Genomic DNA, 27,566 nt, shown 5'->3' with positions numbered 1-27,566 from the left:
CAACTTATGATAAATTGTTACCAAGTTTTAGGCAAAATAAAGTAGCATATGGAGCCGTACAGTCCTGCAGATGACACGTAGCATCGTTCCGTAATAAATCTGAACATAACACACACGGCCCACCTAAAACCCGACACAGCCAGTCCACTCTCCACTGTTTCAATCTAACTTTTTGTTTTTGTTTTAGGGTAATACGTTGAAGCACGTGGCAAGGTGGATCAGCAAACTGAGAGGACTTTGCCCGGCTTGTCGTAGGTAACTCTAACACAAAACAGTAATTTCTTTCAACGATTCTCTGCATCTAAATGTTTATCGTTGCCTACCAGAATAATCACATACCCTGAATAACCGTACCACAATAAATGCTGCTAGCATATTAATAATTTCTTGAAAAAATGTTCTTATTTTGCAAGCTGCAGTAGGTTTACTATTTCATCTTTAAGATAGTAATACTAAGAGTAATACCAGTAGTCAGGGATCCAGGCCCATCAGGCGATCATCGCACATAATGGTAAAACTTTAACCTTGAAGTGATGCAATTCTGCATATATCAACATCCAATGAGTTTCCCCTCAAACCAAACCCTTCTGTAACTAGGAGTTTCGGATCCGTCTAGGGCTGTACTGTGTGCTCCATTTTGTTTTCAAAGCCATTTCCATCATGCTTCCCTTGGAAAACTGCGCGATTATTCCTTTCCATAGCCCGAAGTCCCCACCACTGCACCACACAGTTACCCGCTCAGCTTTGACCGTAGATCGTAGAATGATGTGTAATTAAACTTGCAACAACCGGATCATTCTGTTCGTATGATGGAACCTTCTTTTGTCGTCCGTTGTCGGCTGGATACAGTCCGTGAGAGCATCGCACAGACGGTAGTGTGTGGCTAGGTATATGTTTGTGTGTGTATGCTCAGAATGATTATTCCTGAATCTGAAGCCTTCCGAGGTACCGTCGACATCAGACAACACACCACCGGTCCAGTCCTGTGGCGCTTCATGCTGAGGTTCGGCGTCGACGGTCCATGAGCGTCGAGTGAACCGATTTTAAACTGTTGTTGTGCAAAATGTAAAGCTGACAGGCAGAAACAGGCTGTTCTACACCACCACATTCAGTCGTTCAATTCAGAAGTGATGCATCATATGGGGAACGAGGCACCATTGGCATGCACATCCCACAGTCACTACACTCTAACGTTCTTCGCTTCATTGATTATGGAGGAACCTAGACATGACCGCTGGACTCTTGCAAAATTGTGCAAAACGGTAGCTTAATCATTCTTTGGTGTTGGTGTGGTGCATATATTAAGTGGCTTTATTCTCTTATCTTGTTGAACTACAGAATTCAAATCGTCTAGGAACAATACGACTCTTAGAATTAAAAGGTTAAAACTAATGGCGAATAATATAAGAAAATTAAAACGACTTCAAAAGAAAATTATATTATACATTGAGATTAAGATAATAAAAGGGTAGCTCAAAGCTAGCATCAGTATAACTAAACGTGCATTGTTTAGGTGATACTCTTTTCCTTTGGAAGAGATTTGTCCATGTATCGAGTCATATTGATTAGCATCTAGCACGTCTCCAATATTCCAGTAACCGTCCACCAGATAAAGTCATTCTGGTGACGTTTTGATGATTCCATCCATCCACCGTCAACTCATCCCCTAAACGACGCATGCATCGAGGACGTTCCATCATCCACAGCATCAGCAACAGCATCATAACTGGCAGCCTACGATACCATATACCAGCACACCAGTCAGATTTTCACCGACACAGATACATTTTCTCGAAGGATATAGAAACTCTAGCCGAAAGGTCAATGGGCAACTCTAGTCCGTATTTATCGTGATCACGTTCGCTCACCTTTTACAAAACGCTCGCGGTGTAGGAGGATGGCGCAAATTTAATCGTTGAGCGTGAATTTATTGAATATCGTTTTTATGGATCAATTATTTCAACAAGCACCTTACATCAACTAGCCACACAAATATTGTCCAAGTGTGCAGATACTATTTATGCAAAATAATCATTGAGTAATTTTAATACTGCAAGACATTTATTTTGCGCTTTCCTGTGCTTGGTAATATGCTTTATGCATTGATGATTTTTAGCACGAGAAAGGATTAAATTACATGAATCTACAAAAATACAGCAAATAAAAGGCATTTAAAAAACCTGCCTGAAAATATCTAACTAAATTATGATTCGCTTTATTTATTATCCCGTTTCGTACTATTTTGAAATTGGTATCGAGCAAAAAGGCAGTCTTACTTTCTCTTTCATAATACATAATATCCTAAAATTTATTTTCTGCAGTTTTCAATTCCAGTTATCATATGAGTTATTATCATATGAAGATAGAAAATCTATTTCAATCGAAGTTTCCGCAAGATCATTAAAAATCAATCGTTACTTCACAACAATTTGTTCGGTGCCAAGCGTCCTACCGAAAACAGCAAAAACGCATTTCGCCCCGAAGGATATATAGTTATGTGGCATTGGACACCAGCACGTGGCACGACACAATGCTTTACCATATTGCAGCGCGGCACATTCCATCTCTTCTAGTTCCCACGGGCGCGCATCATCGGACACCAGCCGGGCCGACAACGCAGACAGCACGGTCGCGCGACATCGGACACCAGCCGGACGCAGACAGCTCCCACAAACATACACCGCCAACCGAGGTAGAATTAATGTGAGAGTTTAGTTTTAGTTTAGAACTCATTGGAGTAACATTTAATCTTTTTGAATAAAAAGCCGAATAATAAATGTACACCGCATAATTGTCGCAGCCGGGTAGGCACTAAAGAAAAGTGACGTCATAGTGAGAAACAGTGGAAAGTACTGAACTAATAACACAGTACAACAGTGATCCCGCAAAGTGCATCGTGATCTACGAGCATCGAGCATCCACAAGCACCAAGGACGGCAACGTCGCTGAGGAGTTGAGGATCCCCCCGCTAAGACGCACACGGAGCACCGTCATTGTTTTCTTGGCCTTCGCCCAAACACGACTTCAACATAAACCGTGTGAGTATTTAGTGTTGAGTTTCTGTGCGTGAAATCGTGTTCAGTAAAACTACCTAAATAATAACACAAGAAATCGGGGGTGAAAGAATTTAAAATTAATGTGAGTGCGCACTATCAGATAGACGCATCACACTAGTTTTATAAATTTCTTTTCATTCACGTACCTAGAGCCACTACCAGATAGAGCTTTAGGATTGGCTTTCTTTATGCCAAAAATCAAGAACAACGCTTTCAAAAAGGCCCAACAGCTGATTCAGGAAAGGATTTTTTCATCTGAAACAAGTTCCGAATCAGAAGAAAGTACGGTATCTGAGGAATATTCGCACATACCAATTGCAAATTTGCAGTTATCACTTGAGCACCTAAACATGGAACCTCAAGCTCAAACTACTCAAGAGAGTGGTAATGATCAGATGGCTCGTATGATACAAGCCATCGAAAACATAAGTGCAAGATTAACGCAGCAGGAGTTGCAATGGCAAAGTACAAATGGAAACCAGGGAATAGCACACCAACGAAGTGATCCTATTCCTCGTGAAGTGACAATATCAGGTGATCCGTTCCGTATCCCTGATCCCATAAAAATGTTGCCCATATTTAATGGCAATAAAAAGCAACTCGCAAGTTGGATAGAAACAGCAGAAAAAACTCTTCGTTTATTCGAAAACCTCGTGTCACCACAAATATTTGAAATTTATGTGACAGCTGTTATAAACAAAATAGAGGGGCATGCTAAAGATGTAATTTGTACAAACGGCAACCCAAAAACGTTCAGTGAAGTGAAAGAAATTTTGATAACATCTCTAGGAGATAAACAAGATCTTTCCACGTATAACTGCCAACTCTGGCATAACAAAATGGATGGTAACGCAAACACGCATTATCAGAAAACTAAGGAACTGGTTCACAATATAAAATCGTTGGCAAAACAAAATCCTAAGTACAATCTTCATTGGGATGCCATAAACGACTTTATAGACGAATATAGTCTAGCTGCATACGTCAGTGGGCTGCAGAAACCCTATTTTGGGTATGTACAAGCTGCTGAACCCAAATCAATCGAAAATGCGTATGCATTTATATGTAAATTTACATCAAATGAATCTAACAGAAACCTTACCCATATTCAATTAACACAATCAAAACAATACTTAGGCAACTCACATACCGCAGGGCAAGGAAATAATAAAAAACAAACAGAAAGGAAATTTAACAATACAAAAATCACACAGCCTCAGCAACAGGATTACAAACCTCGTAAACCAGTTGACACGAATCTGCCACCCGAACCGATGGAAATAGGTTCTACCAAAAGTCGACTTACTTTAAATAAGAAACAGCTGTTTAATGCTGAAATAACAAAACCCTCCGATAACGAAGAATCTGAGTCTGAGGATGAATTAGACATAAATTTTTGCTTAATTCATCCAGAAAACAAAAACACGTAAATTACTTGCCTTACATTATATCAAATACTCAAACTTATCCCACAAACATTTTGATCGATACTGGAGCAAATAAAAATATAATACGGCCGGGCATTCTCCCACAAACAAGAAAGGTAAAGGAAACCAAAATAAAAAACACCGCTGGATGTAAGCACGTTACGGAGAAAGGACGTATTAATTTGCTCGGCGATAATTTTCCAAATCAAACCTATTATGAGTTAAAATTTCATAATTTTTTCGACGCACTCATTGGTTCAGAACTAATGGCTAAAAACCAAGCAATAATAAATTTTAAAGAGGAAACATTTGAAATCGGAAACATGAAACTCAAATATGAAAAATATTTTCCCGATAAACAATTATATTCGCACAACTTAGAAATGGAAACATCCGTTAATGGCGATTGGTTCGTACCAACGTTTCAAAAACTTTGTAAAGGAGTTGTTATTGAGCCAGGTTTATATAGAGCTAATAACAATAAAACGACAGCAAAAATTTTAAGTACAGAAAAAACAATACCTGATGTCAAAGGAAAATTAAACATAATAGTAAATAATTTTGAAACAATTTCCCCAATCCCATTACATCCAGATTGTAGCGTTACAAATGAAGTGCTTAGCGAAATAATTCGCACAGATCATTTGTCAATACTAGAGAGGGATGAATTATTCAAAACAATACTTGCAAATAAAACAGTTTTACTTAGGGCTGGAGAGAAACTTACATCTACATCTTTAATAAAACATAAAATCTTAACAACAGACGAAAACCCTGTTTACACAAAATCATATAGGTATCCACACGTTTTTAAAAAAGATGTGGAAGAGCAAATCAAGGAATTGTTCGATAACGGAATCATACAACATTCAATTAGCCCATACTCATCGCCAGTTTGGGTTGTTCCAAAAAAGATAGACGCATCAGGAAAACGCAAAGTGCGCGTTGTTATTGACTATCGTAAGATCAATGACAAAACCATTAACGATAAATTTCCCATCCCACAAATAGAAGAAATATTAGATAATCTTGGCAAATCAGCATATTTTACCACCTTAGATTTAAAATCAGGTTTTCATCAAATCGAAATGGACCCCGACGATCAAAAAAAGACAGCGTTTTCAACAGCTTTAGGGCATTTTGAATTTACGAGAATGCCGTTTGGCCTGAAAAATGCCCCAGCGACATTCCAGCGTGCGATGAATAATGTTTTATCAAACTATATTGGATCAATCTGCTATGTGTATCTTGATGATATAATCATAATTGGTAAAAATCTTCAAGATCACCTCAACAATGTTTCAAAAATCCTTAAGAGGTTAAGTGATTTCAATCTTAAAATACAATTAGACAAATGTGAATTTCTTCGCAGAGAAACGGAATTTCTTGGACACATTATTGCCCCTGACGGAATCAAACCTGACCCAGAAAAAATAAGAAAAATTCAAGAATGGAAACTTCCATCTAATCAAAAAGAAATAAAACAATTCTTAGGACTCGTAGGGTATTATAGACGTTTTATTAAAGATTACTCAAAATTAACAAAACCCCTCACCAAATTGTTACAGAAGGATGAAAAAGTAATCTTTAATGATCACGAATATCAGGAAGCCTTTAAACATTTAAAAAATATAATAGTTTCAGATCAAATCTTATCTTATCCTGACTTTGAACTTCCTTTTATATTAACAACTGATGCCAGCAATTATGCCCTCGGTGCCGTTTTATCACAAGTAATCGATAAAACAGAAAAACCCATAGCTTTCGCAAGCCGTACTCTAAACAAAACAGAGTCAAATTACTCCACAACAGAAAAAGAGGCACTAGCCATCATATGGGCAGTAACCAAGTTTAAGCCGTACCTGTATGGTAACAAATTCACTTTGGTTACCGATCATAAACCCCTTATTTACATAAAAAACTCAAATAAGAACGCTAAATTGATACGTTGGCGATTAGACTTAGAAAATTACGACTACGACGTAATCTATAAGACAGGAAAGACAAATGTTGTGGCAGACGCACTTAGTAGAAAAGTCGAAGTTAACAACAATCAACTAGAAAATGTTGTTTCTGTTGATCAAGTATCTGTGGAAAATAATATCAGTTCATCTTCTTCCGAAACAGCACATTCAGCAAACACATCCGATGACTATTATATGCATTTTACAGAAAGAGCTATTAATAGTTATAGAAATCAAATCATTTTTAAAGTAACGGACTCCGACTCCGTTATCACGGAACAAATTTTTCCAAACTATAAGCGAACAACTATTTGCTCCACTTCGTTTGATAATAGAAAAGTTACAACATTTTTGAAAGATCATTCGAATGGAAAGCAAAATGCTGTGTTAGCTCCGGAATGCTTACTTAATTTAATTCAAGAAGTTTACAGAGAATGCTTCTGCAACACAAACTGCCATTTCATTATTACACAAAATATGGTTGAAGACGTAACTTCCGAAACAATGCAAGACATTATCATAAGAAAAGAACATGATAGAGCCCATAGAGGCATAACCGAAGTCGAAAGTCAGATTAAACGATCTTACTTTTTCCCAAACATGATCAAACGAATCAGGCAATTAATTAATTCATGTACAATTTGTACTCAACACAAATACGAACGAAAACCATATAATATAAAAATTTCACCAAGGCCAATAGAAAATGGTCCTTTTTACAGAGTCCATATGGATATTTTCGGCATGGATAGACACTACTATCTTTCTTTAATTTGTGCATTTTCGAAGCACCTTCAACTTATAGAAATTAAATCTAGAAACATGACAGATATACGGAATGCCCTTTCACAGTATTTCAGAACATTTAGACCACCAAGAAAAATCATTTGCGACCATGAAGCAGCTTTTACTAGCATTCAGTTCCAAGACTTTTTAGCTAATTTCGGAACCGTAATAGAATTCGCTTCCTCATCAGAGTCAAATGGCCAAATAGAAAAAACTCATAGTACTATCATTGAAATTTATAATACCAACAAACACAAATTCATCAATAATTCATCTCCTGAAATAGTGCAAATAGCGAATTCAATGTACAACGATACTGTTCATTCAGTCACCACTTATACCCCTAATGAAATTATTTTTAATCCAGGGTACACGATAAACCCACCAGAAATAGCCGATAACGCCGACAAAATTTTCAAAAATGTAAAAAAGAACCTTCAGCTAGCTGCAAATAGAATGAAGAAAAATAACGACAAAAAAGAAATTGCACCTGCTGTAAATGAAGGACATGATGTTTATATAAAGAAAAACACTAGAAAAAAGCTAGATCCACGCTTTTCAAAATCAAAATGTTTGGTTAATAATGAAAAAACCATTCAAATTGGACCAAGAAATGTCAAACGCAATAAAAATAAAATAAAACGCATAAGAACATAATTGTACAAGAAACTAATATTTTTTATATATTTACAGGATTTGACGTCTCAAAAACAAAAAAAAAAAGAACAGACGACTGGCTGAGCACAATTTTTTATTTTTTTTCATTCTCTTTTTAGCAAAAAAAAAAAAAAACTAAAGAAGAAGAAAAAAAAAAGGATCGCAGTGGTACGACTCATTGTCGCTCATTTAAATTTAAAGCATTTAAATTAGGAAAAGAAACTTGATAAAAAAGGGTTAGGAAATCGAAGGAATCACAGGAAATAGAAAATTAAATCATTAATTGAAAAATGAATAATTTTGAATTTAAATTTTTTTCTGCTGCACGACAAGACGTCGTCAGAATAGTTATGTTGATGGTCATTTTAATAATAGCTCATATTAAAGCCCAAGAATTAAAAATAACTAGTTTGATTGATCAACCAATTTTAATTCTAGAGAAACATAATTGCAAAATTCAAATCGGTAATATCAATATAATACATGAGGTAAACATAACAGAAATTGAAAATACAATGCACCTATTAACTCAAGTAGCTTTTCGCCCAACCAATAGTCCTCTATCAATAATTGCGAAGCATAAGGTTAGAAACTTATATTCTAATTTTAATCTCATAAGACCAAGGAAGCGTTTGATAAGAAGCGTAGAAGCTATAGGCTCGGTTTGGAAATGGATTGGAGGAAGCCCGGATGCACATGACCTGCAAATCATCAACAGTACAATGAACGATTTGATAGAGAGTAATAATCAGCAATTCGTAGTAAATGAAAATCTTGGAATGAAAATTAAAAACCTCACCAAGGAAATGAAGCAGATGATTGAAAATAGAAACGACATTCTTCTTAATGAATTAGACATGCTGACGGCAATTATCAATATAGATACAATTAACAAGATATTAGAAGATATACAAGAAGCGATATCGTTATCCAAAATGTCTATTACAAGCAGCAAACTTCTATCACCACGCGAAATTGCTATTATACAACAACTATTAGAAGACCAAGGAGTTAAAAGCGATATTCCTGACGAGATCATTTCTTATGTCACACCTAAAATAGCAGTCAACAACAACATACTGCTCTACATACTTAAAGTGCCAGAGTTGCAAAAAGAGGAGTCAAAAGTAATAGAAATACTAGCACTGAATCACAATAACTCGTTAATCAAAGACTATCCAAGGCAACTCGTGAAACAGAAAAAGAAACTATATACAACAAAGAACCCAGAGAAATACGTACAAAAGTATTCTGATATCATGGATTTTTTCGATAACTGCATCGCTCCATTAGTAATGGGGAAAGAGAGCCATTGTCTAGTAGTTCCGGAAAACGAAACAACAGCTAAAATGATAGGTGATAATCAACTTCTTATTGAAAACGCAAAAGATCATTTGGTAACATCCGATTGTGGACCGAACGATCGACTTTTGAATGGAAACTTCTTATTAACTTTTTCTAATTGCACCATACAATTCAGAAACAAAAGCTTCACATCAGAAGAAATCCATGTCAAGAGTCCAGCTGTATATGGGACAGTATTCAACATCGCAATTCATCGAAAAGTTGTCGAAACTCCTTTAGCCTCCCTGGATGATAGAACATTGACGAATCGCAAACACATCGAACACATCTACTTGCAACAATATAAAAATATTACTTGGAATTGGAGCTTATTAACTGGACTGGGAGTGTCCACTACAGTATCTATTGCCATTATCATATTTGTCTATTTTTACTTTAGTCGTTTCATCTCAGCCATATCAAATCAGATAGAAAAGAGGAAATCTCGCTCACAGAAGTCGTCACGAAACCATCGTAGAAAAAATAATCTCGAAGACGCATGAGGACACGCTTTTTTCACCCCCTGGAGGAGTTATGTGGCATTGGACACCAGCACGTGGCACGACACAATGCTTTACCATATTGCAGCGCGGCACATTCCATCTCTTCTAGTTCCCACGGGCGCGCATCATCGGACACCAGCCGGGCCGACAACGCAGACAGCACGGTCGCGCGACATCGGACACCAGCCGGACGCAGACAGCTCCCACAAACATACACCGCCAACCGAGGTAGAATTAATGTGAGAGTTTAGTTTTAGTTTAGAACTCATTGGAGTAACATTTAATCTTTTTGAATAAAAAGCCGAATAATAAATGTACACCGCATAATTATATATGCCACACGGATGTTGATTTTTGTTCAGAAATGCAAAGATCCTGCTTTGCACAAATAATTATCGATTCGCAGCACCGTTGGTTTGATTTCCGTTTGGAAACACAACAATCCTTTGCAAAATGTATCTCTTTGGCTCAGTTCAATTTCATACTCTCCCTGCTCTATCTCATTTGGGTTTCCTCCCTCTCTCGCACTCCAGCTCTCTCTCTCTTTGTTTAAATTATCTGCTTTTTTCTCTCGAAAGGGACGCTTGATTCCCTAGCACCATCAACGGCGGTGTTTCGGATACAAAACGTTTCTCTTGCCGTGGGTCGCGCGCTTATTCAACAATTTCCAACGACTAATTATGGTAATTAGTGTTTGCTTTGTCAGGTACAATCACCTCTCCGTGCTAGTACCACGAATCCAGGTGGTGCCATAATTCTCGGTAGCCTCTTTCCAACGCTACAGTAGAACTGACTGAGAGGAAAACTTACACATTGAATGGTATGATGCTGGTTCTTGCTTCGGGACTGATTAGATTCAGCAGCTAAGAGGTTTGCGGTTTGAGAAGGCGCTTTGTCACTCTTTTTTTAAATTACAGTTAATGATGTCAAATGCATTCAATCCGCGTGTTTTGGATATTTGGGCATTCCACACAACTATTAAAAAATTATATTAAATTACAAAACGGTTTACAAAGTCATCGTGTATTTCTATGCATCTATCAAACCATGTAAAATTCTTGTGATTTCGGCTAAAGACTGAGTTTTCGAAGCTGGATTTACACATATCTCACTAATGGCAGAATAAACCCAGTTTAATTATGATATTTCCTTCTATTAAAGGGCCAATTTGAACCTTTCTTATTAAGCCATTTATTTACACATTGCTCCCTAAAATTGACTATATTTTCTATTGAGGAGGTATACGCAAAAGAGTAATAGTTGCGAACAATTTACTCAATAGAGATTTACAATGTCCCAACTATAAGAACGAAGCATCTTTGTTGCAAACCTGAGCGTCAAGGAAATGCAGATTTGCATAAAACACATTCTAGCATTTTTTTTTTAATATTTCATCAGAGTAACATATAACAAAAGCTTTTTTCATTTTCTTGCTTTCCCATTGGTGGTATATATTCTATCCGATCCGTAACTATCATCACGAGTGATTTTTTTCATCCAGTGCAGCAAGATGACACAGCCAGAAGCACAACAGTGCCGATCATACAGCAATCAAGCTACACACCAAAGCACGCGAAAGTTCGTGCACTCGTGGGAATGGAAAGAGTTTTCATAGTTTTCCAGAACGACATTTCGTAATATGCTTCTTCCGGATCGTCCGGTGCAATTCGACGAACGACGATACTATGCTGCTAGATAGATGCTCACCGAGAGTAACATTTTATGGTGCACCATGTGTTCGAGGGTGCTTCTTGTTACGTGCGTTTCTCCAGCCCTTCCCACCGGCAAACGGACGCTTACGGTAAACCTAAACCACCAGCATCTCTCGCCATATTCGCCACGGGTCACAAATTTCAGTCAAAGTGGTCAAATTGAGAATAGGAAATACAACCACCAAACAAACACAGCAGACGGAAAGCGCATCGAATAAAGAGCGAAACGGAATATACACCTACAAAGACGGCTTGGCTTCGCCGCCGTATTCGTCGTCACGCTTCGTAGATCTCGTAAACCTATTTGCAAAAGTTCTCTATGTAACACTGAAGCAGCAGAGCAATCATCTAAGCTAGCAATGCTCGCAATTGGAGCGCACACGATAAGGAACCGTGCTGTGCGAACAAAACATTCGAACGGTAAGAGACAAGCGAACTTTGTAAGATTGCTAGCAATACAGTTAACCAAACAAGCTTGCTTAAATATTGTCTGACAATCTTTAAAGTATTGAAAATTGACACAACCATTCAGGAAAACAAGTAAAACAGACATTGCGACAAATTTTGTCGAACTTTTCGAGCTTTATAAGCTTTTTTTAATAGCTCTTAAAAATTATATCTTTTTATAAAATTCGTTTGTTCAATCCATTGATCGAGTTATACAACTTTAAACTACAGTATGTTAAACGTTTTTTAAATACATTTTAACATATTCGTAACTGTATTTCTTCAAATTGATTAGCGTAGTTATGAAGTTCAAAGTCTAATAATTATACAAAATACGCTAGGAGCTGTGAAATGTTCTGATATTAACTTACACATAATATACAACATGAGCACCTTCAACTTTCTGACATTGTAATTCAAATCTATAACTCAACGGAACTATATGATAGCAAAAATACCACAGACATTTAACTATAATCAAACATCTCACCGTAGCCCTTTAATAAGCTCGTGCAGTTTACAAAAACAGATTCACAGCTTTAGAAAAGATGATGCCCAGTGTAACTGAAACTAGCAGCTGGTAGTCCCAAACACTCCGAAGCATAGTATGTAGCAACACGCAGGCACAAGAAGTAAAAGTCCGGTCGAACAGATCCATGTCGAGAGAGGAAAAAAAAGTTGTAACGACACAGCAAGCATAACCCTATTTGCCTGATTCACGGTTGGATAAACATTGAACTTGCTAGTCTTGGGAATGTCGGAAAGATATTCCAACCACCAATGGGATTAGGGGGAGATTCGGAATGTAGTGCATCAGATCTTGCACATACATAAGCACAATCCCCATATCCGAATGTGTGCTTAACCAACAAGTGACATGATACCAGTAGTGGAGCACCCATGTATGAACCCATCCGCACTCACGGCACAATGAATGTGCACTTACATCCAGCAAACTTTCAGTTTTCAATTTCAACGACAGCTACACTCACAATGTGGGAAACATTGAATGCCGCAGAACAAGCGGAACAAATAACTTGAGTTTATACACAATCTTTTCGAGAAACCAAATATTGAAAAAAATGTTACATCCCTTCTTAGAAGTTCCGGAAACCCACCGGAAACCATGAGATACTTTCTAGAACGTGACCTTTTGACATCAGATTGAAGAAATCAATCTAAATACAAATAGTGGAACCAATCAGGAACCGATTGAGTGTTTAGTATCCTCACCCAAAGATCCCAATCATGTATATTAAAACACATAACCATTCCGAAAAGCACATTCATGAAACAATCTTTAATTCCACACCTAGACAGTAGCATTCGATTGAATCTCGGCGGCTACTTACCACTTTAACTGGTGCTGCAAAAAGTGGGGCTGTTGGTTCCGGTTCCCGTTCGGCCTGTAGCTGGGCACGGGCCTGTTTATCCCGTTCTCTCCGCTCCATCCTTTCATGCTCATCGTCGTGCCTATGCCAAAAGAGTAGAATACAATAATCATGTTAAAACTGGTTGCAGTTATAAATAAATTTTAATATTATATAGCGATTTTAATAATCCACATATTTTTAAATTCTAAAATGTATACACTAGTTAGTTATTAACGTTTTGATCAAAATGCTAGAATTATGTAGCAACCATGAAAATTACAAAACAAGTTCCACTAAACTGTGCAACAATTATTATTGTATACAATTTGGATATTTGCAAAAAAAGCCAGATGGAACAATGTATCAGGATTAATTTTGTACGTCCACTAAACTAACCTATATTGAAACAATCGCCACACCACATTCTAACATTCAATCCTTATTATTTTGCGTTTTCCCAACCAAACATGGACCAATAGTCCAATCAAAAATAACTACTTCTGCCTTGCATACACTTTCACCGTGTCTCAGTTCCTTCCGGTGCGATGCTATTATAAAATGAAGTTTACGACATACATTAACCTTAACATTATGCCAGTGCTTGTTTCCCACGCTTTGCTAAAACACAAAACTTCTTATGAAATGAATATTTCTGCAATGTGTTTGTTATCATGCTAATTTATTTATCACTCTACTCTGTGAATTTCGTAACCCACTCTTCTCATTTATGGCAACATATGCACACGAGGGCGTCATATGCCTTGCAACCCGGTTTCGATGTTTCTAATGCGGCTACTTGGCAATTGTGTTCAGAACTCTTGGTGAAAAAAACACAGACATTGCGCACTCTACGTTAAAACGTAAGAAAATCTACAAAGAAATAAAAAAGTAAAACAACCAAGACGAAAGCACATAAGGACAAGGAAAAATTAAGCCATTGAATCACTCGATGGCAACCTGCATTGATTTTCTTTTGGCATCCACAAGATGGATCAGGCCAAGCGCAGAAGCTTCAGACCTTATTCTCATTCGCTGTATCAAACATACATACGCACACTATGAAGTCTACGGGGACGGAAACGCACATTGCACGTGCAAACTTCTCTACAACACACATACGAACACACACACATGATGTGCATAGACCGCTACCGGTAGCGCACGATCTGTACATGATGCATACTTAATGGTCTTGCCCGTTCCTCGGCGAACAAGCCGTCACCGTTTGCAAAAAGCTGCTGCAAAAAGGACACGAACCCATCTATAACCGAGCAGACAAAGAAAAATTGTCCATGGGGAATACTTTATCGTTTGCAGGATAACTTTATATGAGCTTTGCTGAAATGGTGGTACCTTCAGCGTGGGAAGCGACAGTATTAGTGGTAGCTTCTGCGCACCCTGCGACAGGATTGCTTGACATTGCGCTTTATATCGCATTGATTTTATTTTCTTTACTCTTCTCTTTTTTATCGATAGAGCATATTTCTAGATCACACTTTATTCGTAATTCTACAAATAGCTCGCAGCTCAAAATTTTACACGTAGACAATGACGATGGTTTAAAGAATTTTATATGCATCATCTCACTTTTCGGAAGAAAAATCATAACATCCATCAACTACGCTTACTACACAAGTAAAGTAGGGCGAGCACTGTTGTGCTTCCATTTATCTAACCGACCATTTATCTGACTCTTTATTTGCGATTGCTCCACATTAACTTATGAATTGTGAAATGAATAAATAAAGCTACATCCCGAAACAAAAGACTCACTTATATCATGAGAATCAAATTCTTGATACGATTCGTAATTCACAGTTTCTCACAAACACAGTTTCTCAAATTGAAATGAATAGATAATTGATATGTGCAGAATAATTCGTCTCTTCAAACACATGGCAGTTGAAGGATTGGTTCAATGAGTACAACAAATGGGTTAGCAAATGTTAAAAAAAAAATGGAGAACTGGTTGATCTGACCAATGTTAAACTTAGATTTGGACTCGAATCGTAAAAAATAAGCTCCAAAACAATAGTTTCATTCAAACAATCAACACAACGTAAATATATCTCGCTTACAAGAATAGAATACGCCTGAACATCTTTACAAAAACACAAGCAACAAAAGCAACAATGAAACAATATTTGCTTTCTGTTAGAATATTAATCATAATGCTATTGGTGCAATTGGTCCCTCACAGGCAAAAAAATATTCACGCCGTCAAAACGTGTTTCCTTTGAGCCATAATTTAGACAAATACTGTTAACTGGAAATTTGTTGCGTTGTTTTCCAATACGAATACCCACAAATAATATCAATTGATTGTATGAACAAACAAATTAATCTTCATGTTGCAATTGTGTTTTGGGAAATTGGTACACAATAAGCTATAATTACTCGCTTATAGCTCTACTTCATGCATTCAATCGGTATTCAATTATTGGCAGCTAGTTTAATTATACGGTATCGATTAAATGCACCTTTATCATCGTCATCGAACCATTCCTCCCGTTCTGCATCGAAAATTGCAATAACATTAGCAGGAAAAACAAACAAGAACTAAATATATACAACAAAGCCACAGACACACACACACATAAACATGTGCGGTGAATTAGTAGGTAAAATTTGATATTTAAAAAAACACAAATGATTGGAATAATCGATACATTATATACCAAAACACCCCCAGGCCAACAGAAGTTCAGCATGTGTGGGGTTGTTGGTACTCGCAGAGCGATTTGTTTGGGTTAATTGAAAAATATCGTTACTAGCATGCCGCGGTCTAACTAAACGGTCAAAGCTTTTAAAACCCCCCATACACCCCGATTGAAAGCAGTGGGAAGGTTTGCAACAACGAAATAGAACACCCGGAAGCTGATTTCAATTCACGAGAGGAAAAAAATAACAACAAACCATCCCCTTTTTTGCGTGGTGAAAACTTGTGCGGTGGCTACCAGATCACTAGGGATGCTTCTCTTTCTCCCTTGGCATTTGGTGTAGAACATTTCGCTGTAATCTGCTTTCGGAAGTTTCAGTTTAGATCGATCCGAGCGTCGACCGAGTTTCGCCGGAATTGCATCGCACTCGTCCGTTTACATCATTCAACTGGAGCGGCGGCTAGCTCACCTTTCTGGTTGAAACCATCCATTGCTACCGCGAGCTGCAGTTGAGCAAAACAATAAACAAACAAACAACACCGATCAAGGACATGACATGCACTTTTCTGTCCATTGTGGTAAATCGACGGTAAATGATTGTTAACTTAGTTGTCCCTTTTGGTACGCGATTCCTGAAAGCCGAGTCATCACGCACTGTTTTATTAATGTGTTAATACTATATAATTGTGCCAATTAAGTGGATACAGTACTTTCTAATAAGTAACTTATTATGTTCTTACTTTCCTTTTACTCTTAACAACGTAGCACGAAAAGAATGCGCTTCACTTATCCCTATAAAGACCATGAGAGTTTCTGCTTTCGAGTACAACCTGCTCAAGATTATTCGCAAAAAGAGCGATAAGCAACGGAATAAGTCACAGTTGTCTATCGGCAACAGTAGGTTAACTCAAAAAGACAGGTAGCATGAATGTTTACCCTTGGAAAATACTATTATCTTGCCAATATTCTTCTAATATATTAATCCATACCACTCAGCGCATTTGTACTCAACACAGTCCACTATCTTCTTTCTATAAACATTTATTAAAGCCATAATTTGCTTAAGAAATGTAACCTATTTTTCGAAACAAATATCAGGCTTCTACTAGTACCGGCCGATTATTCTCAATATTGTTCACTCTCCGTAGTCAGGAAGCGCGAACCATACGCATGAATTCTCCCTTACCTAACGTACGAGAGAAGCCGACACAAAACAACCTCCATGGCGTGCGATAGAAGCACTGATTTAATGGTTTCGAATGTTTTCCCGCTTGTTTCTGTGTTCCCTTTTGTCATAACAAAATCATCCACACATGCTCCCCCACAGTTGCACACAGTCGAATCCACAAACCAGGCAAGCCGCAACAGCACAAAATGAGGACACTCGCAACAGCTACGCAGCCGGGGTGGTTCGCATTAAGGTTTCATTGGTCGATCGACGCAAATGCTCCGTCGGAGCGGATCTATGCAAACCGAAAACAGACTACCCCCCCCCCCCCCCCCCCCCCCAACCCCGGCGGTGGCGGTGGTGGATAAATATGATGGTTTATGATTTGATTACCACGTGGCTTATCAGGTGCGTGCATCTCTCCTACTGCTGGCTCCTACTTTTGCGCTTTCTCCTTCCCAAGGGAAATCGTTTTATGGGATATTAGCATTTCGGAGAACTTCCAACTCCATACAGTGACGGTATCTCATGTGTATGTTTTCTTGCAAACAGTGTCAGCAGTGAGAATGACACCGCAGTGAACTTAATATTAATATAATTTATGTATTTGACAAAATACTAAATAAAAAATGTATAATAACATAACTAATAAATTTAAATAGTCCAGAGATGTAAAACACTTAACATTTTTGTCTGCTCTTGTGATTCCGTTTTAATTCAATCATCAACAGAAGCTAACTTAAATAGTAAGACGAGGAATTGAATGAGCGCAGCCAATACTAGAAAAACTATATACATACACAGACATTTTACATTTATTTAAAACTTTGACCAACTCGAATCACAGAACAAAATAGTACTTTACTGCCCGAAAACAACCAACGCGAAGTGAAAAAATGGCCATTCTCTCCCTCTATAACCTTGGTCACAACTTTGCAGACAAAACGTCAGCTAGAAAGTCCAAGCGCCTAGTCAGTCAGGCCCTGCTATATGTGCTGTTGATGCAAAATTCTGTACCTCTGTTTGCTCATTCGCTAATAACATACGATCGTGAAACTGCCACCTAGTTTAAAGTGCTTCAAAGTTGTAGCTACGAAATGTTCCACAACCTTCGCGACAACCTTCACCTGCTCCGTTTAAATTCCATCAACGCTATTAAACACCACCACCACCACCACCACACCATATACAGATGGGCTCACCGTCCGCTCGGTCTGGGCTGTAACTTGTTACCCTTACTTAATCCCCCGATGAAGAGATTTCTCCACTTTCGGAAACATGACGGAACCAACCCCGCACGAAGTGCAAAGAAGAGAGAGAGAAAAATGTTATAACATTTAAGATACTACTACCGCCGCTACCATGGAGAAGTGGTAGAAGAAAACAACGAAAACTATTCCACACTCACACACTTATACACCCCGGTAACTAGCTTCGCTCAACGTGCAACAACTTTCACCTGTTCGGGTCTCAATTCCGGTACCGATTGACACTGCTCTCTGTTGCTGAAAAAATGTTAGATCCGGTTGGGCTGAGAGGTCTCAAGCATAACGGAATGATGTTTTACTTTGATTATTTAGTAATTATATGTTTTACCTACGTAATATTCATGTGTTGAGGATAATATCAACGATATCAATTTAATATAATCCAAATACTATCATAACTATTACACCTAACTTAACAATGCATAGAATACAACTTAACAGTTTGACTTGTTTGATTATTTCTTATCTTCTTGCTCTATAGCTCGAGCAAAGGTCATGATGCAGAATTCGAAATCATAATGTTAATTAAATTGTATTAAATATTTTCAGTCGCAAGCACGTGTCAAATATGCATACGAACAACACCAGACCACAACGGCTGTATCATACAATCCAGAGCTACAGGATTTGTTCATAAATAATTTCCCTTTTTGTATGTTCGCTTTCTTTTTCTATGATTAAAATATTTCCATCGAGCCAAATATGAAAGGCCATCAGAAAATTATTTTATGGCCAGCATGATTCACATACACACTCACATACATCTCGGCCATAGCACAGACGTTCTCAATGTGCCATAGCACGCGAGCTATTGCTGATTCACGTTCTGTTTTCCTCTTTTACTACCCAAGGTGTAACTACATGAAGCTGACACTAATTAATAGAAATATGTTCATCATGCACCATCATTTTCTAACGATTTTTGGACCACTGGCTCATTTTATAACGAGAGTTTTGCCTCGTATGCTTTTGAAATCCACCTACAAGAAAGGGTTTGCAATAGCAGACAACTTGTAAATGTATGTATATAAATGTAAATATATAGATTATTTACGAAATGTAAATACGAAATGGAGCCAGGCGTACAGCGTTGGTTTTGGAAGAAAAGTTGTTATAATGCAGTGAGAATAACCAAGATAGTTAATGATCCAGAATTCCATTAAATGTCATATGAATAAATAATCTTACAATATTTTTATGTGAAATTTTTGACATTTTTACATCAAATACTGCGTTTTAATTATTACTACTCCTGGCAAACTGCAATTATCACTAAATAAACTATACTTGCCACAAATGTGATGAACCTAAACTTTCCTACCTAAATTACAGGGTTTTCCAAGTCAAATGTTTCAAATGTAAACATTGTTATTCACCGCGTGAAAGATGTCAATCTTGCTTCATTTTTAAGCAAATACATCATTTGAGATGTTGAAAAACATCTTGAATATTGTGAATAATTATGTGCACATTCGAAAGTGACTTGGAAAACCCTGTATGTTAAATTATCTTTCAAATTCATACCTCGTCTCATCCATTATATTAAACATCAAATTGTTTTTTTATGCTATCTACGCTGCTCGTAACGCCATTACACTCCCTTTTAATCAGTTCTAATGTAACATGTTGCCCTTTCGGACCGGAAGTAAGAGAATTCTTGTGCTGACTATATACTCGCATTGAATCTGTTGTTATATGTGATAGTGGCGCATGCTATTACTATTTGTACATGAAGATTGTTTACATCGCACAACAGTCAATGGCTTACAATTGTGCGTGATCAGTGTCTATGTTGACATACTTCATTCAACTTTAGTGTGCTATTTTAATGTTTGCAATAGACACTACATTACACATGCTGTAAAACTCAAGCTACTGAGAAACCACTGTAGATGACAATAACCACGTGTTAACACATTATGAAAAACAAACAAAACGAGCAAACAGGATAAAATAAAACAAGCTTCATCGTTGAAAAGACAACATGTGTTTGATTTGCAATCTAGGTTAGATGAAGCTCTTAATTGAAAATATTTATTCTGTGATCGGTAAATAAAAACCAAACCGGTAGTATTGTGGTGTGCTTTACGCTTCTCTTCGATCTGAAGTTACTTCATGGTAGCCCGTAAACCTGTTATATATTACTGTGCATCTTTTAACAACTGTATTGGTGTAAAAAGTAAATAAATACAAACACAAAACACATCTGTTCTGACGTACATACCATATTCTTCGAGAGACGTGCGTAGTTTCACGACTCAAAGTCTTTACAAACGAACCAACCACCATATTACTGCTCGTGTGTGCGTAGGTCTAGCAGCGATGGCAGTTTAAGCAGTCTGTTAACCTAGATTAATCAACGACCCTTTTGTTGACGTTCACACGTTCGTCCACCACGAAATAACCCATTTTTCAAAACCTTATCATTTACAACAACCACCGCCCCTGTTGTTGTCGTATACTCTTGTGTAATTTAAAACCAATTTGCTTGCAAACGCTCACTAACAATCCATCGATCATGCAAAGTAATTTGCAAAGCTAAATATTCGCCAATCGTGCATGAGATCGTTATCGTTTCGATTAATTTTGTACAATACTCTTCAATATCAAAGTCGTAATATATTCCTTTAGATTCCTCTTCTTTCCTTTCGCCATTTTTCACTGCCATTTTTTCGTTCATATAAGTAGTAGTATGAAGATAATAAGATAAGTACGTAGATAAAAAGTATGCGCCGTCCGTCTTTACCTGTTGGCTATCCTCGCACCATGTGTCTGCCTCATGTAACCTTATTTTATGACACAGTTGATAAAAATATGGCACTGCTATAAATAAACAAAAGAGGTCAGCGCATCTGCAAAACCAAGCGAATAGGTGCCGTTTTTGCACAAACGAGTGGTAAATTCTTACGATCCGCATCAACGTGCACATATCACACAAATTGTTCAATCCCATCATGAAGAAATAGAAACTTAGTATGTAGACACTGTCGCATATTCCTCGTGTGTAGTAAAAAGGCAGAGCACTATAATTCTCGCAACTCAAACAAAATAATCTTAAGTTAAAATAAATTTTCCGTAAAAAAACAATAGCACAATCATATGATTCACTTACAAAGAAGGGGTTTGAATAAGCCAAACAGTATATCTATTCCTTAACTGATACTTTACTACATTGAGAATAATTATAATCTAACAACATTTAAATTAACCGTATCTTTTCTTCATGTTGGACCCACGCATTAATGAAAAAGAAGTTTGTTTATTCTTTTATATGTTTACAAAAATCGCATTTTCAGTCACATGTTCTCTTGAGCATTTATTAACTTATATACAACTTTACAACTAACAAAAACAACAAAAAAACCTGATAAAAAACTCGTATAGTTCATTACAGTAATGCTACCTTACAAGAAGAATTCATTGCACTGCCTTCATAGTTGCATAAAACAATACCCGAAACACACTTGACCACACACACTACTGATGGTTACAGTGAAAATTGTTTAAAACTCCTTTTCAAAACCACAGAACAACCGCTCCAAATCTCGTCCCGTAGGATCACTTTTTCAAAACGTATTAAAGTTCCTAAGATGAATAGAGAACGAAGCTAAGGAATGGCTTCGAAAAGCCAAGAGCCCTATTACGTTCCCTATGAACCCCTCTCTAGCTGATTTGCTGAGTCGGCAAAATCAATGAAAAGCGCGGTTAAACTTTGCACAATCTCAACATCCTGCAGCGCCTTCTCTAGTATATTGGATGCCAGACCCGGCTACCCCACTTGCCGTTTGTTCTACTCTACCAGCAGCAGCAGGAAGTTTTCGATATTCAAATGAAGCTCAATGTTTGCCCATCTATGATTTCCAACTTCCTTCGTGCTTCTTTTGTTGATTGGAAGGCACACAAATAAAAAGTAGGGATATGCGCCAGTAATCAAAAAGACATGAAAAGTGTTCTTTTCACATGGTGTACCATCTCGAAGAAAAACGAGTCCGAATTAAAACAGGACAATTTATATAAAGCCTATTTTTAGTTAATTCGAGACACATTTGAATGGAAACGATTCTTTGCTAGATTATATTTATGTATTGTTCAGTAGGGACGGCCCGACCGTATTTCTCTGCTAGATTATATTAGTTTCATACAAATAATCGAACCAATAACTCATATGACGGTTAAAGGGATAGAAATTTGCACGATTATATATGAAAATTTGCTTCCATTTGGATAATTTGTGCTTCGGCCTTTATACCGTGATTTTAAACATATCCGCGTAGTACGTCGCAATCAGCCGTTACGTATTAAATTACACGTGTCTGCTTAAACATCCAACGCAATCAGATAATGTCAAATGAGTTCAAAGCGCCTCAAATCCTTCGCCAATAGCAAACTCATTGTATGCCCGGAGATACCATTCAAGTAAATAACGGAATGTAAGGGAGGTTCCATGAATCTTTTTTTACAAATAAACATCCTAATTTGTTTCCCACACACTGTGTCTCCCCAAAAACAATCAACTCACATTTGACTTAAGAACTGCTTCTTCTTCTCCGGTTTATGTTAGTTCACAACTTTGTGCAAAAGGAAATAAAAAAAACCAAAGTGAAGCTCATGGAATCTATTTTGAATTTGCTATTTGAATAAATAAGCCCGAATCTATTTTGACAAACGTATGTCACCGGATCGTAACGATCCCTCCCAATGCGGGGATGTTGAGAGAGGAGAGTGTAATAAAATGTAAATGTCAAAGTTGAAATTGGATGTTCCATGCTAGCTCTTTTGGGATGAAAATCGGTGAACCGCAGTAAAGGGTTACCATCCTGGATGGATAGAGGAAACTTTGCTTTGAACACCAAGCCTGTTGTGGGTGTTAAATATGCATCACATAATGATCCCAATTCCACTGCCCCCTTACCTTGGGTAAAGCGATTTGTTCATGTCCAATTCACCGACTACGCCGGTCGTCCGGAGTGACGACGCGGACGACAGTGCCGATGAAGACGGAGATGATCTGCCGATCGATCGACGACGCGGTCTATCTCTTCTTATGTCCTAATCGTTTATGCGTTTATGTGTGAATGTTGTGGAAAGAGCAGACACACGTCGTGCACTCTCCTGCTGCGCGAAAGAAACAAAAGACGATGCTACTGTATCTGTCAATGGTAGCGCGATGATGGCCGCACTGGTTCATTGCACTGCGCTTGCAACGCGCCGTAGATTGCACCAGTAGGAAGAGATTAATTATTGCTGCCGGTTTTTTTTTCGATTTATAATTTTTCACTGACAAATCATCTTTTCCGGGCTAGGGGGGGGCTAACCCACACACACGCACCCGGGTTAAACGCGTCTAACTAAAAACTACACACAACATACTAATCGGGCACAATTTTTGTTTGCGCTAATATTACTCTTCTCGGCGCTTCGCTATCCTGCACGGCACCACGGTTATGGTTGGGTTTGCCTTTGGCCATTTACCGCCTGTTGGCGGAACCGCCCTCTTCGGAGGAAGGCAACACCACACTTCATCCACCAGAACCGTTATTGCACTTGAGGGGCGGTGGTGGGGGTTGGCTCCACATCGATGGGAGATAAACTATGTTTTCTTTAATCACCAACTCACGCTCTAGGGCACTGATAAACCTTTCGCACCGTGACCACACACACAAGCGCACACTTGTGCATAAATACTCGCACATACACACACAAATGCACCCACCGTTATCACTTAATTCTTGCCTCTTGCGGTATTATATCTCTCCCTCACACACTGCACCCGCTATCGCTCTAAGGCTACTTTTCTATTGCAATTTGATTTTCAAAACTATTTTCACATTCCATTGCTTCTCACCACCAAGCTATACCGCCACTTGCACCCACACACTCACACATACTTTCTTTCTCGGCGCTGTTACGGCAAAGGTAATCATCACACGCACACACATGCACACATCCTGCTGTGATTTTTCCTTTCACCCTTCTTCTTGCTCACACATCTTTTCTTTGCGTACGGGGGTTGTGCATCACACGCGTAACAGTGTGCGAACCGCGGGACTACCACCACCAGGCGTTACACTAATTTCACCCTCCTGCCAATACACACCCGCTTCTGGGGCAAGCGGGACCAGAAATGTGTCTCTTGAAATTGCACTGCTATGTAATCAGCAGAGCAAAATCCGCACAACCACCAACACCACTCTCTCAAACCCACTCCGCATCCCCCTCCTATCACTATCAGCACCGAGCGATGGGACGCACCAACTTCTCCCGCGATTCCAGCGTGCACACTACTCTAACGCCTGCGGCAGCTCATTTCCATTGCATTTGTAAATAGAGAATAATGCACGCGTACCGGTGTGTTGTAGCCAAAGTTACACACAGAGACGTGCCGTGAGCCGGGTTTTCCACACTATTTTTAATTTTTTCTTCACCACTTCTTTCTTGCTTCTTAGCTGCTGCTTTGCTTCAAGGCGGCTGCTTACTGCTGCTGCTGTGGAGGCACGTGTATGCTCGTGTTGTTAAACCACCTGCACCACACACTTACACAACACAAATACACTGATCACCCTGCGAAAACAAAATAAAAAACATTATGAAAAATGTATACTACACTAGTACATCTTCTCGGGTGGAGTAAGAAGACTTTGGATACACCGTTGCCAAAGATTGGATAAGGTGTTTCTGTCCCTAGCACACAGATCCCTTGTTTATGTTCTTAAAACACAAGCACACATAATGGCACACACAGAGAGCTGCTGCTGTGACGAGATGGTCGTAATAGTATGGATTTCACATCTGAAAGAGAAAAAGAAAAGAAAAACAAAAATCAATCAGTTTTTCCATTCGAAGATACAATGTACACACTACTATCGAAATGCCAACAGATACAATAGAAAAAACGAACATCTCAGGTCAGATTCAATCACGGAACAGAAAACCTCAATCAATTAATGATCGATTTGTTGATATTGAAATATTCCATTCATCTCATCGTAGGATAGACGTTGGGAATTGATTACTACGTGCACCAACATGGAAATAATTTCCCACTCCTTCGTCAAGGATTCGAAACACAAACCAACCATCCTTTGCCTTGTAATATCAACCCCTAACATGGCCGGCAACCATCGGCAGATGCAGAGAGGGAGAAAAAGAGAGAAAGAGAGAAATGTGCCAGTGCTCATCACATTAGTCATTGACCTACCCCCGTAATTCCCAGTAATCTGGAAACAATTACCCTGGCTAATGGAAATGAGAAGGTCAAGAACCTGTAAATATCAACGGAAAGCAAAAAAAAGGAACACCACAAATAGTCCCGGGAAACAGCCATCGTTCTAGGGAAATCACTTGGAGGCTGGCAAGTTGCCAACGAAGGGCAGTGTGAGAAGATGCTCTTTTCCAACTCATTCGTTTGCAAAGGATGTTTTTACTTTCAGCTTTTCGCCTCACACATTTGTGAGCACTCCATCAATTGTGCGGCATAATATAAACTGAGATTTAAATGCTCAAACAGAAACATTACCGCACAATGGCAACAGACACGCATTCAACTCCTATAAATATTCTATTTACAAACACTTCAACGAGTGCCAACAATGAACAAATTACTTGTAATCTGTTTCACAAAAGCAGACGTCACATTCATTCGTTTGACATTCTACCGCTTACCGCTTTCCAGGGGTAGTGAATCGATTAAACAAACGTCACATCATCGTCATTATCATCATTACAATTGTTATGTTTCGTCGTTATGTCATTTTCCTGCGGTACAGCGGCAATGTTTCCGAGACTTTCCAGTTGCAACGCCAGCTACACTGGTATTTAAATTTAATTACAAGTTTTAGAGCTGCGCTGTTATGGCAGAGATATTATAATCATGCTTTCTAACTCAAATATTGCGCCAAGTCACGAAACAAGCGGCTTATAGAAAAGAAAAAAAATTTAAGGACCGCTTCAAACTTCAATATTTTGCTACACACTGAATAAAAGGCCAACACAAAACGCACCACCACCATAATCCATCATCCATTTGTTGTTGAATGTTCTTGGTGTATATATTATAAATTCTTTGTGTATCACTGGACGGTTTGTTCGTGTTTGGAAAAACCTTGTCCAGCAATCAGTAGTAGCTCGATGTGTCGTGATAGTTTAAGTAACCTTTCTTGAATCCTCAACCTATTTCCCATTAAAGCATCCTCGCTGTGGAAACACCCCTTCCTTTTGGCATGACCTTGTACCTCGGTCGTTCCCAAAAATCGACCAACAATAGCTGGCAACAAAATATTTTACCATATTCCCCTTTCAGCCTACCCCAAAACCACCCAAACCTGCTACCGCACCAATACCCTAACTGTACCAAGGAGGTGCTGTCTTTCCGTGTGTTTTGCAAATCCCTCATAGTTCACGCTATCCAAGCGTCCATCAAGCGCGAACGACAGAACATCAAACATAAGCGAACATCCCAGTGCCCTCCTTGCCAGAGTGGCGTTGGTTTAGTATAGACGGGGAATTCGCAGGATCGCTGGAAGAAAGCTTTTAAGAAAATCGACATAGACGGCGTCGTAAAAACTCAACACCAAACCCACACCATCGCGCAGCGGTCATAGCTTTCTGCTGAACACAACCCCCACCGACTTCACTACTACACACCACACCGGAGTTAGCTGGTTATAATCCATCAAATATAGTTTTCATCAGTCTGTTCTTGGTCGTCGTCTTCAAACGAGCAAATCACGCTACACCGTATCAAATCGAATACCGTTTGAAAGTTTAAAAGCTCGACACCACACCGTACGACTGGTGCTTCTTTTACTCCAAAGAACACTTTGAATATGTTCCGCAAACCCGTTTCTCCCCTAAGCTCCGTCGGTTTGCCCTATAAAAATCCGTTTTACGATTATTCTACTCATCGATGAAAATGCTCGATAGCTAGTTTCAAGAAGTTTGAGTTTGTTTTTCAAATCTTCAGCATTGGGACTGAATCTATTAAATTCAATCGAAAGGCGACAAAAAACTTCAACAATGAGGATGTATTCAAAATGAAACTAGAAACGTCAAGAGTGATTGCACTTTGTTGATGACTGGGGGAAAGACAAGCGATTATGCGACATTATGAGAGTTCGAGTTCGTGCAAGTGCAACAAGTTGATCCTTTGTTTCAGCCATGACATATATTTCTAGACAGATTCAAAAGTGGCAATATAGTTTG

At 38.4% G+C, this 27,566-nt stretch overlaps 1 protein-coding gene across 26 annotated transcripts in view; it reads right to left on the bottom strand.

The window, feature by feature from the left end:
* LOC3292098 (AF4/FMR2 family member lilli) overlaps positions 1-27,566 on the bottom strand; it is a 70,540-nt gene that overhangs the window by 25,084 nt on the left and 17,890 nt on the right. For 22 of the 26 annotated variants that reach the window (XM_061660155.1, XM_061660181.1, XM_061660171.1 and 19 more), the window contains 2 exons: positions 23,278-24,926; positions 13,249-13,369 (listed from right to left, as the gene is read on the bottom strand). In XM_061660155.1, the coding sequence (XP_061516139.1) occupies positions 13,249-13,369; positions 23,278-23,300 (144 nt within the window). In that variant the 5' untranslated portion in view covers positions 23,301-24,926. Of the gene's footprint in view, positions 1-13,248; positions 13,370-23,277; positions 25,155-27,566 lie in introns of all 26 variants that reach the window. The other 4 variants (XM_061660163.1, XM_061660176.1, XM_061660170.1 and 1 more) reach the window with 2 other exon arrangements.

Source organism: Anopheles gambiae, chromosome 3 (assembly GCF_943734735.2).
Source record: "Anopheles gambiae chromosome 3, idAnoGambNW_F1_1, whole genome shotgun sequence".
In the NCBI taxonomy this organism is placed as follows: domain Eukaryota; kingdom Metazoa; phylum Arthropoda; class Insecta; order Diptera; family Culicidae; genus Anopheles; species Anopheles gambiae.
Note: the sequence above shows the minus strand (reverse complement) of the source record. Positions and strands in the feature narration are given on the sequence as shown.